This window comes from Schistocerca serialis, chromosome 4 (genome assembly GCF_023864345.2).
Source record: "Schistocerca serialis cubense isolate TAMUIC-IGC-003099 chromosome 4, iqSchSeri2.2, whole genome shotgun sequence".
NCBI lineage: Eukaryota > Metazoa > Arthropoda > Insecta > Orthoptera > Acrididae > Schistocerca > Schistocerca serialis.
In genome coordinates this window covers 591,186,845-591,198,976 of record NC_064641.1, presented here as the reverse complement: position 1 = coordinate 591,198,976, position 12,132 = coordinate 591,186,845, and the positions used below count along the sequence as shown (strand labels likewise).

The window sequence follows — 12,132 nt, the reverse complement described above, 5'->3', positions numbered from 1 at the left end:
ACTAAGTAAACCTAACGAACCTAAGGACATCACACACATCCATGCCCGAGGCAGGATTCGAACCTGCGACCGTAGCGGTCACGCGGTTCCAGACTGAAGCGCCTTTAACCGCACAGCCACAGCGGCCGGCCCGCAGCAGCATTTCAACACAACGTCAGGCTGTGTTTAATAGCAATTCGCAAGAATTTTTGACTTTTGATGAAGCCTGTACGTATTAGTACACACCAGAGTCAAAAAGACAGTCAAAACAATGGAAAAAGGCTGGTGAGAGCGAACAGAAAAGGGCAAAGACCATTTTTTCAGCTGTTAAGGTGATGGCCACAGTTTTTTTTTTTACAATTTCCAAGAAATAATCCTCATAGATTACTTGAATGAAGGCAGAACCACAACTGGAGCCTATTATGCTTCATCGCTGGATCGTTTGAAACTTGCGTTGGCTGAAGAAAAGCCAAGGAGGCTAAGCAAAAAAGTGCTTTTTCATCAGGATAATGCACCATCCCACACATCAGCAATAACAATGGCGAAAGTGCGTGAGTTAGGTTTCGAATTGGTTCCTCATCCTCACTATTAGCCAAACTGAGCCCAAAGTGACTTCTTCCATTTCCGAACTTGAAACTATGACCTGCTTGGAAAAAAATTTTCGTGAAATGAGGAAGTGATAGTTACAGACACCGAGCTCTTTGCAAAGTTTGATAGAATCTGTTTTTCTGATAGGATGAAAAACCTGGAGGATTGCTGGACCAAGCACATATCCCTCAAAGGAGAGAAGTGAAATGTGATATTTACGAAACTTGTTTTTGCTTTTTTACCATATATGTATTCAAAATGCTTCCTTTCCTACTTAAAGGTACTGAAAACCGTTTCCAAAGATTAAAAGAACACACTAACTACTGCATTAAGGGTAATTTTTCTGTCAGCTGTGCACAGTTACACTGCTTGATTATGAGGAACGTGTGTTGTAAGATATGTGGGGCACAGAATCAACCCGACTTTATCATTAGATAACAAACCACTCTATTACTAAGTGTGAAAATTTGTCACAGGTACGTCCAGATAAGACTGTATCAAGTGCAAGTTTTAGTCGGTTCTTGACTTCCGGAATTTCTAGAGATGAGGGTTACATTTATCGATGTTTCGTTGTATACTGTACCGTAGAGTACTGGTTTAGGAATAGTAAGGCTGTGGTCAGTAGTAGTTTCTAGATAAATTACACAACATACTCAGGCACAACATACCTTTACTTGTCACAAAAAAAGTACATTAATTTACGATTCTGCTTACAAAATACCATCACCAAATCCCCGTGACTTATATCTAACATCAGTCTTTTGATAGGAAAATGTATAAAATTATGCATGGTAAAAACTACTAATGCTGACTATAAGCGTCAACATCACACGAAACTAAATGAAAAATGGCGTGCTAGTGGATGTCTTCCAGTTGTTCACTGGTCTCCCTCCTCCAGGTAGGCGAGCTGCAGCTTGACTGGGGAGAACTTGAGGCGCAGTTCCTTCAGCACCGCCTCTTGAATGAAGTCCACGTCCTCTGGTGGGCAGTAGTCGTCCTCACTGGACCTGCGAACAGAGGTAACGGAACTGATGTCAGCGGGGCTTATCTTCACACGGACACAAATATTTAAACGCTAAGTGCATGTAACATAACACAAGATACGAGGTGCATTAAAAAAATAATGGGAATTTGTTTCTTGGGAAGAATTCTATTTATTCGACCATATCACGGATATCGCCCTCCAAGTAGTCCCCATTAGATTTTATATGGCAGAGGAGAAGGGATCGGTTGGTAAGACACATCCTGAGACATCAAGGGATCACCAATTTAGTACTGGAAGGAAGCGTGTAGGGTAAAAGTCGAAGAAGGAGACCAAGAGATGAATACAGTAAGCAGATTCAGAGGGATGTAGGTTGCAGTAGTTACTCGGAGAAGAAGAAGCTTGCACAGGATAGAGTAGCATGGGGAGCTGCATCAAACCAGTCTTCGGACTGAAGACCACAACAACAGATTTTATACACATATTCCAGTACTTTCTCCAAGCCTCGAAACACTTCCTGGACTAGATTCTGGTATAGCTTTAAACTCTCTCCTCGACGCATGTTTACTCTCATCTATGCTTGTAAACGATGGCCCTTCAAGGCATTCTTTAGTTTTGGGTACAGAAGAAAGCCACACGGGACCATTTCTGGCGAATACGAAGGCAGGGGCATAGTTACAATATTAGTTTTGGCCAGACATTAATGGACAAGCAGTATAGCAGCGAAAAAGCTAGGAACTGTTTCACCACAAAATAGATAACTCTTTTTGGAATTCTTACCGCAAACGGCGTTAAACTTGTAAGTGCTGTAAAAAAAAATGTCGTGTGACTAGGGCCTCCCGTCGGGTAGACGCCACTTCAGCGAATTTCGCGTCGATGGGGATGAAATGATGATGATTAGAACGACACAACACCCAGTCTCTGGGTGGAGAAAATCTCCGATCCAGCCGGGAATAGCACACAGCCGTAGCTGCAGCGGCTAAGAGAACACAGCCATGCAAGAATACCCACCCACCTCCCCAGGGGTCGGAACCCCTGCAACCCACGATAGATTATGATGTATAAACAATTAATTAATAGATCTAAAAGATAAGAATTTTAAATGATAATTAAAGTAGTCTTTAAAAAAAAATCTCACGAGATAGATAAGGATGGTTAAGATCTTTGAACTGATCAATAAAGTAAATGAATTGTACAAGAAAACATCCCAGAGTGCCCAGAGAGCATCCCAGAATCGCTTCTCGGCTTTTGGCAAGATCAATGTGTAGTATTATAAGATGTCGAGATGACCACTTGTCGTGTTTGGTCGTTGCGGACATCACATGACATCCATTAAAGTTCGTTTGCTGACCCTTCCACTCAGATTTTTTATTAGAGAGGCCAACCAGCTCTCTGACCGGACACGATGAGATACCGTGCCGGCTGTGTACTACTTCAAACGCAATAGTAAGGGGTGGTGGGTTGCAGAGTGGTGCAGCAGCTGTCGCCATAGAGAAGCTAGACATGGGCAGAAATGATTAGTGAAATGCAGTAAACAGAAGTTTTGCTTATCTTGTAGCTTCCTCTAAGAGTTGCAAAGAAATTTTACAAAAGGAAAAAAACAGCAGCAGTGTCCAGCTATTGCAAGAAGCAAAAGAGCGTTGTACAGTGTGAGGCTCCCGTTAGTAACACACGACCAAAGTGACGAGGACTGACTAAAACAGAAGACTGGGACTGAGAGTGGGCGGCATCCTACTAGTATATTGTGGCGGCAGAGGGCGCTCGTGCCGGCCGGAGTGGCCGAGCGGTTCTAGGCGCTACAGTCTGGAACCGCGCGACCGATACAGTCGCAGGTTCGAATCCTGCCTCGGGCATCGATGTGTGTGATGTCCTTGTTAGTTAGGTACTCGTATAAGCAGTTCTAAGTCTAGGGGACTGATGACTTCAGATGTGAAGTCCCATAGTGCTCAGAGCCATTTGAACCATTTGAAACATCATTGTTAACTTGACTCCATCAAGAACCGTTGTGCACAGCGACCGTTGATTGTAAGAAAGGAGAGGCAAACAGGTTTGTAGGCAGGACATATACACCTCTCAGAACATATGTTGACATGAACTGCCGCGAGTTTGTCGAGCTGTAACGAAAATGTTCTGAATATGGCTATTTATAGCCGAAACATAGATTCGCAGGTGTACTAAAAACTAATGGAACTGCGACTGACTGCTGCGTGCTTCTCCTTCCTTTCATATAGACACTCATGAGCAACTGGCATTCGTCGCTGCTTTTGATCGAAATTCAAGTATTCTGGAATAAATTTTATTGTCACACGTTTAATACCAACAACATACACGAAAATTTCATGGCACGAGCCGGCTGATACGTCAACATGATCAGCGACTTCTCTGATTTTATTTTCGCGAATGTTAATTATCACTTCTTTCACATTTTCCACGATTTCATCGGTTGTTAACGTGTTGGGGCGACCAGGATGCCCGCCCACCTCGGCTTCACGTCCTCTTCAAAATTCTCGTCTCACTTGTAAAATCTTGTTTTACTCTTAGCAGCCGACCACTGCGGCCGAGCGGTTCTAGGCGCTTCTGTGCGGAACCGGGCTGCTGCTACGGTCGCAGGTTCGAATCCTGCCTCGGGCATGGATGTGCGTGATGTCCTTAGGTTAGTTAGGTTTAAGTAGTTCTAAGTCTAGGGGACTGATGACCTCAGATGTTAAGTCCCATAGTGCTTAGAGCCATTTGAACCATACACTTAGCAAGCTCACAAAAAGCAATATTTAAAATTTCTAAAACTTCGTTGCGCTTTATTTTTTCCTTATAGAAATATTTAACAGAAATACTCAAATACTCTGATCCCTTTATCTTTTTTGTTCATCAGTCCACTGACTGGTTTCATGCGGTCCATCACGAATTACTCTCTTGTGCCGAACTCTTTCATCTCAGAGTAGCACTTGAAAACTACGTGCTAGATTATACGTAGGATGAACTCCAGTCTCTGTCTACCCTAACAGTTTAGCCTCTGGTACCACGAATGTACGTCTCTGACAACACACGTCCTATCATCCTGTCCCCTCTTATTGTCACTGTTTTTCATACGTTCCTTTCTTCGTCGATTCTCCAGAGAACCTCTCTCTTACTAGGCCATCCAATCTTCAGTATCCTTCTAGAGCACCAAATCTCTCCGCCTCTTTTTGTACTGTATTCCCACAGTCCATGTATCACTACCATACAATACTGTGCTCTAAACATACATTCCCAGAAATTCGTTCATATACTAAAGACGTGGCAGTGGTAAGTCTCTGTATTGCACACGCCAGAGTTTATAGAGCTGATAGGTGGTAACAATGAAGGAGAGAAGGAGTCAGGTTGAAACACACTGTACCCTTCCCACAAAAGTGACGCAACACAAAATTCTTCATTTTTCGGTTGTTACTATGACAGTATTGAAACAATACCTGATCAATTATCAAAAGTGTGTTTCTGTAGCTTCATAATTTGGCCATTAACGAACAGTTGCGTCACTTCAATTGTATGGAGAAGGAGCGTACTCCTAACTGCAACAGCGTTGCACTGTTAGTTGAGCAGTGAATTCCATACTGAACGAATCGTTGTTAAGTGCTCCAAAACTGTGTTATTTTTAGTTGTGTCGTTATTTTGGTTTGAAGTCATAAAAGCACTGTCATATTTCCCTTGCTAGACTTCAGTTAACCAATGTAAGCGTAGAACGCTTAAATAATTTAAAATATGCCAGTTTTGAAGACTCATTTCCGGGAATATGGAGTCATGTCTGTTTGAATGACTAGAGTAAAACGTTCCATTTATGTGCTTTGGTCGTAAAAAGTCCGTTATTTTCTAATTTAACCAGCGTTGGCCCTCCCACGTAAAACAGCACTGTTGACTTCAGTGTGAAATGTAATGTTTGCGATGATGTACTGTTGATGTTTTGAGCTGCTTCACTTTAGAAGAAATCTAACGTTCTCAGTTTTGTCGTTTTTGAAGAAGTAGATAGGATATTTAGATTGTGTCACTTTTTAAGAAAATACTCGTACATTTCCTTTCCTGTTCCCTTTTCACGCAGAATAATGAATGATGTTGTCATCAGGGCGTTCGCCTGTCACATTGGACAGTAATGCAGAGGATGGACATCCTGCTAATCTGGAATGTATTCAAGGGAAAGAAGTCCATGAAACAAATCCAAGTTATGAGGTAGCAAATGGAAGAACGTTATACAATACTTCATGAGCTACATTTTCACAGAACTACATCATCCTTAATGATACCCTATAATGAAATCGGATCGACTGTTGTTGCTACTAGTTCAGAAGGAAACAGAACTGACATTTTTGTTGTTGCATGTAGGTCAGAAGGTACTGTCCGCATGCGTCTGACAAAAATGAAAGGAAAACAACAATACTGTATTTCTCTAGTAGACTGTGGCCATACTGACGTATTAGATGATGACTCAATAGAAGATCGAAATTTTACTGTCAGTTCCTGTGACGTTTATAGGTCTGAAAGTACAGATGAAGGTAACTTCCTAACTGATGTCGAAACTGAGATGAAGAAAGGCAAGAAACAGAAACAGATTCTCGAAAATTGGGCAGTTAGAACAGCTAAAATAATGAGAAATTCTGGAAGAGCACGTATGGCGTCCTTAATGACAAAGGCAGAATATCCAGAAGAAAAGGGCCCCACCATGTGCAGCGAATTTAGACTACTGAATTGGGAAAAAATTAATGACGTTCAACAAGAAATATTTGATAGCTATTGGGATCATTCAGATTTACAGAGGCAATGGGGACATATAGCTGCATACGACGGGCCTGCTAAAACGAAGCATCGCTATTCAACCACACAAGAATTCATAAACTGAATACAGCGTTTTATTTTGAAATGAATGATACGCGTATTAGGGTTTTAAGTACATTTTTCAGGACAGTTATTGAAATAAACGATCGACCCATCCGAATGGATTTGATGAAGAAATCTGAAATCGAATCTGTTGAGGCTGAGAAAAGAGAAAATCATGAAAAACATCCCACATTAGATTCTGAAATAAAAGGCAGTGTAAGGAGTTTTGTTAATGCTATATACTATTTAAGGGCTCAGACTACTTTTGAATTTACTGAGTGCGGCAAAAGTTTGGCAGATTTCCATCACGACTATAAAGAACATCTTGAGAAGCAGTGTTTACCATTTGTTAATGCAGTAATGTTTAATCGCATATTCGGTGGTAAATAACATTTAATCGCATATTCAATCGTAAATTTAACACGTGTATTTATATTCTAAGAAAAGATCAGTGCGACAAATGTAAACTTTTAAAAGTGCAGATGACAAGTGCAAAAACATTTTGCTTGACTCTTATAATCAGCATCAAGAAGAGAAAATCTTTCCCATAAAGAGAAGGATGCTGATAAGTACAAACTAAATATCGCTGTTTATGACCTTCAGGCTATTATGTCGCTACCTGAAGGTATGGTTCAAATGGCTCTGAGCACTATGGGACTCAACTGCTGAGGTCATTAGTCCCCTAGAACTTAGAACTAGTTAAACCTAACTAACCTAAGGACATCACAAACATATATGCCCGAGGCAGGATTAGAACCTGCGACCGTAGCGGTCTTGCGGTTCCAGACTGCAGTGCCTTTAACCTGAAGGTATGGCTACAATGTTTTATTATAAGAGTACAATTTTACTGTTAGTGATCTCGTTGCAAACCAAGCCGAATTTTTTTTATCAGTAGGGATACAAGGAGCTGTGAAAATTGGAAGTTGCGTACTGCACTGTATAGCACTGCTAGATGAGAGAGCTGGAAACTCTGAGGATAAAGAGCTTATTTTCTGTTCAGATAAATGGTATGAACAGTGGAGGAATAAGTATCTTTCTGCAGTTACTGGCATGCTTTACATTAACAAAATAGTCATAGTATCACTTATTAATTTTTGATACAAGGGCATTCGCAGAATGAAGGCGACAATGTACGTTGCATAATTGAGAAAAGGTGAAAAGGCGTATGAAATCTAGGGCTATCTATGTGCCAGAACAGTGTGCTACATTAATCAGTAGGACAAAGAAGAGGGGAGCACTTACATCGTATACATCAATTGACTTAAGATGATTTTTATGACATGAAAGCTTTGCAGGAAGAGAGGGGTACGAGATTTAATCTGGGCATGGATAAGAAGAAACTGAAGTGGCATGTCTTTAAGGTATTAAATGTCAAAAGAGAAAGTGCCGATGCATTCTTTTATAAGGCTCTGTCTCAGGCTGATACTGATCTTCGGCCTGACATGGCTGCTTGTCCTGTTCCAGAGGTTGCCCCTCAGTCTGCAAGATCCGGGCAGTCGCAGAGGGTGGGCTTACTGGTAGTTGGGAGCTCCAACGTCAGGCGCGTAATGGGGCCCCTTAGGGAAATGGCAGCAAGAGAGGGGAAGAAAACCAATGTGCACTCCGTGTGCATACCGGGGGGAGTCATTCCAGATGTGGAAAGGGTCCTTCCGGATGCCATGAAGGGTACAGGGTGCACCCATCTGCAGGTGGTCGCTCATGTCGGCACCAATGATGTGTGTCGCTATGGATCGGAGGAAATCCTCTCTGGCTTCCGGCGGCTATCTGATTTGGTGAAGACTGCCAGTCTCGCTAGCGGGATGAAAGCAGAGCTCACCATCTGCAGCATCGTCGACAGGACTGACTGCGGACCTTTGGTACAGAGCCGAGTGGAGTGTCTGAATCAGAGGCTGAGACGGTTCTGCGACCGTGTGGGCTGCAGATTCCTCGACTTGCGCCATAGGGTGGTGGGGTTTCGGGTTCCGCTGGATAGGTCAGGAGTCCACTACACGCAACAAGCGGCTACACGGGTAGCAGGGGTTGTGTGGCGTGGGCTGGGCGGTTTTTTAGGTTAGATGGCCTTGGGCAAGTACAGAAAGGGCAACAGCCTCAACGGGTGCGGGGCAAAGTCAGGACATGCGGGGAACAAGCAGCAATCGGTATTCTAATTGTCAACTGTCGAAGCTGCGTTGGTAAAGTACCGGAACTTCAAGCGCTGATAGAAAGCACCGAAGCTGAAATCGTTATAGGTACAGAAAGCTGGCTTAAGCCAGAGATAAATTCTGCCGAAATTTTTACAAAGGTACAGACGGTGTTTAGAAAAGATAGATTGCATGCAACCGGTGGTGGAGTGTTCATCGCTGTTAGTAGTAGTTTATCCTGTAGTGAAGTAGAAGTGGATAGTTCCTGTGAATTATTATGGGTGGAGGTTACACTAAACAACCGAACTAGGTTAATAATTGGCTCCTTTTACCGACCTCCCGACTCAGCAGCATTAGTGGCAGAACAACTGAGAGAAAATTTGGAATACATTTCACATAAATTTTCTCAGCATGTTATAGTCTTAGGTGGAGATTTCAATTTACCAGATATAGACTGGGACACTCAGATGTTTAGGACGGGTGGTAGGGACAGAGCATCGAGTGACATTATACTGAGTGCACTATCCGAAAATTACCTCGAGCAATTAAACAGAGAACCGACTCGTGGAGATAACATATTGGACCTACTGATAACAAACAGACCCGAACTTTTCGAATCTGTATGTACAGAGCAGGGAATCAGTGATCATAAGGCCATTGCAGCATCCCTGAATATGGAAGTTAATAGGAATATAAAAAAAGGGAGGAAGGTTTATCTGTTTAGCAAGAGTAATAGAAGGCAGATTTCAGACTACCTAACAGATCAAAACGAAAATTTCTGTTCCGACACTGACAATGTTGAGTGTTTATGGAAAAAGTTCAAGGCAATCGTAAAATGCGTTTTAGACAGGTACGTGCCGAGTAAAACTGTGAGGGACGGGAAAAACCCACCGTGGTACAACAACAAAGTTAGGAAACTACTGCGAAAGCAAAGAGAGCTCCACTCCAAGTTTAAACGCAGCCAAAACCTCTCAGACAAACAGAAGCTAAACGATGTCAAAGTTAGCGTAAGGAGGGCTATGCGTGAAGCGTTCATTGAATTCGAAAGTAAAATTCTATGTACCGACTTGACAGAAAATCCTAGGAAGTTCTGGTCTTACGTTAAATCAGTAAGTGGCTCGAAACAGCATATCCAGACACTACGGAATGATGATGGCATTGAAACAGAGGATGACTCGCGTAAAGCTGAAATACTAAACACCTTTTTCCAAAGCTGTTTCACAGAGGAAGACCGCACTGCAGTTCCTTCTCTAAATCCTCGCACAAACGAAAAAATGGCTGACATCGAAATAAGTGTCCAAGGAATAGAAAAGCAACTGGAATCACTCAATAGAGGAAAGTCCACTGGACCTGACGGGATACCAATTCGATTCTACACAGAGTACGCGAAAGAACTTGCCCCCCTTCTAACAGCCGTGTACCGCAAGTCTCTAGAGGAACGGAGGGTTCCAAATGATTGGAAAAGAGCACAGATAGTCCCAGTCTTCAAGAAGGGTCGTCGAGCAGATGCGCAAAACTATAGACCTATATCTCTTACGTCGATCTCTTGTAGAATTTTAGAACATGTTTTTTGCTCGCGTATCATGTCATTTCTGGAAACCCAGAATCTACTATGTAGGAATCAACATGGATTCCGGAAACAGCGATCGTGTGAGACCCAACTCGCTTTATTTGTTCATGAGACCCAGAAAATATTAGATACAGGCTCCCAGGTAGATGCTATTTTTCTTGACTTCCGGAAGGCGTTCGATACAGTTCCGCACTGTCGCCAGATAAACAAAGTAAGAGCCTACGGAATATCAGACCAGCTGTGTGGCTGGATTGAAGAGTTTTTAGCAAACAGAACACAGCATGTTGTTATCAATGGAGAGACGTCTACAGACGTTAAAGTAACCTCTGGCGTGCCACAGGGGAGTGTTATGGGACCATTGCTTTTCACAATATATATAAATGACTTAGTAGATAGTGTCGGAAGTTCCATGCGGCTTTTCGCGGATGATGCTGTAGTATACAGAGAAGTTGCTGCATTAGAAAATTGTAGCGAAATACAGGAAGATCTGCAGCGGATAGGCACTTGGTGCAGGGAGTGGCAACTGACCCTTAACATAGACAAATGTAATGTATTGCGAATACATAGAAAGAAGGATCCTTTATTGTATGATTATATGATAGCGGAACAAACACTGGTAGCAGTTACTTCTGTAAAATATCTGGGAGTATGCGTACGGAACGATTTGAAGTGGAATGATCATATAAAACTAATTGTTGGTAAGGCGGGTACCAGGTTGAGATTCATTGGGAGAGTGCTTAGAAAATGTAGTCCATCAACAAAGGAGGTGGCTTACAAAACACTCGTTCGACCTATACTTGAGTATTGCTCATCAGTGTGGGATCCATACCAGGTCGGGTTGACGGAGGAGATAGAGAAGATCCAAAGAAGAGCGGCGCGTTTCGTCACTGGGTTATTTGGTAACCGTGATAGCGTTACGGAGATGTTTAATAAACTCAAGTGGCAGACTCTGCAAGAGAGGCGCTCTGCATCGCGGTGTAGCTTGCTCGCCAGGTTTCGAGAGGGTGCGTTTCTGGATGAGGTATCGAATATATTGCTTCCCCCTACTTATACTTCCCGAGGAGATCACGAATGTAAAATTAGAGAGATTAGAGCGCGCACGGAGGCTTTCAGACAGTCGTTCTTCCCGCGAACCATACGCGACTGGAACAGGAAAGGGAGGTAATGACAGTGGCACGTAAAGTGCCCTCCGCCACACACCGTTGGGTGGCTTGCGGAGTATCAATGTAGATGTAGATGTAGATGTAGACAAAGATACGAAGTTGAAGAGCGTTACTGTGCATAACTTGAATACTAGGCTTTTGAAGTCTTCGGAGATCTTTAGGCAGATTGTCAGCATGCCTTTAAGTGTTCATATATATAACACTGCATATATATAACATATATAACACTGCATTTTGCTCATTTGTTTGCTAGTCTCATGACTGTTTTCGTTTTCAGACGGGTTAAAGCTTACTCTAATCAGTTTCCTCTGCTTGAAATAAGAAGAAGTATATTCAATCTCATCGATAAAAACATCATTCCAAAGAATTATTATATTTCTTATTCTTAAGATGTTGAGTATTTGAACTGTTAATTATGATTCAGTCATTTTAGCGTCTCAAAACTGTTAGACTTTTATAAGGCTAAATGAAACTATCGTTTTACTTATTTATACCTCTGAATTTGTGAGAATTTTTTAAAAATATATCTAATTTACAGAAACGTATTGTGTTTCCAGCAATGGACGCAAAAACTTATTAGTCAAAATCTATCCTCCACAATGGATGACTTAATTAGAAATAAAAATTATTAATAAACATAAACTGAACATCAAAAGAGTCATACGTATATGTTTTATTCCAGAAATGTGACAGAACTCTAAATAATCACAGCTATCTCTGATCAAAGCACCAAAAGTGACACAATTAAAATAAAGGACAGTGCTTTAGGGTTCACACTGAAAATGACTGAAATAAATATGATCCTGGTTTTATATACATTCCCGTTAATCCTGATAAATTTGTTTGCCTTAATAATATTGCATTGTTACCAAAAATAGTTTTATTGAT

At 41.9% G+C, this 12,132-nt stretch overlaps 2 protein-coding genes across 2 annotated transcripts in view; one reads left to right on the top strand and one right to left on the bottom strand.

Annotated features, from left to right (window-relative positions):
* The window catches only part of LOC126474624 (uncharacterized), a 336,077-nt gene that overhangs the window by 130,712 nt on the left and 193,233 nt on the right, over positions 1 to 12,132 (top strand). The gene's annotated exons all lie outside the window — the stretch shown is intronic.
* The window catches only part of LOC126475344 (UPF0489 protein C5orf22 homolog), a 474,622-nt gene continuing 463,710 nt past the window's right edge, over positions 1,221 to 12,132 (bottom strand). Inside the window, exon 3 of the mRNA XM_050103151.1 lies at positions 1,221 to 1,574. Within this exon, the coding sequence (XP_049959108.1) occupies positions 1,445 to 1,574 (130 nt within the window). The 3' untranslated portion in view covers positions 1,221 to 1,444. The remainder of the gene's footprint in view (positions 1,575 to 12,132) is intronic.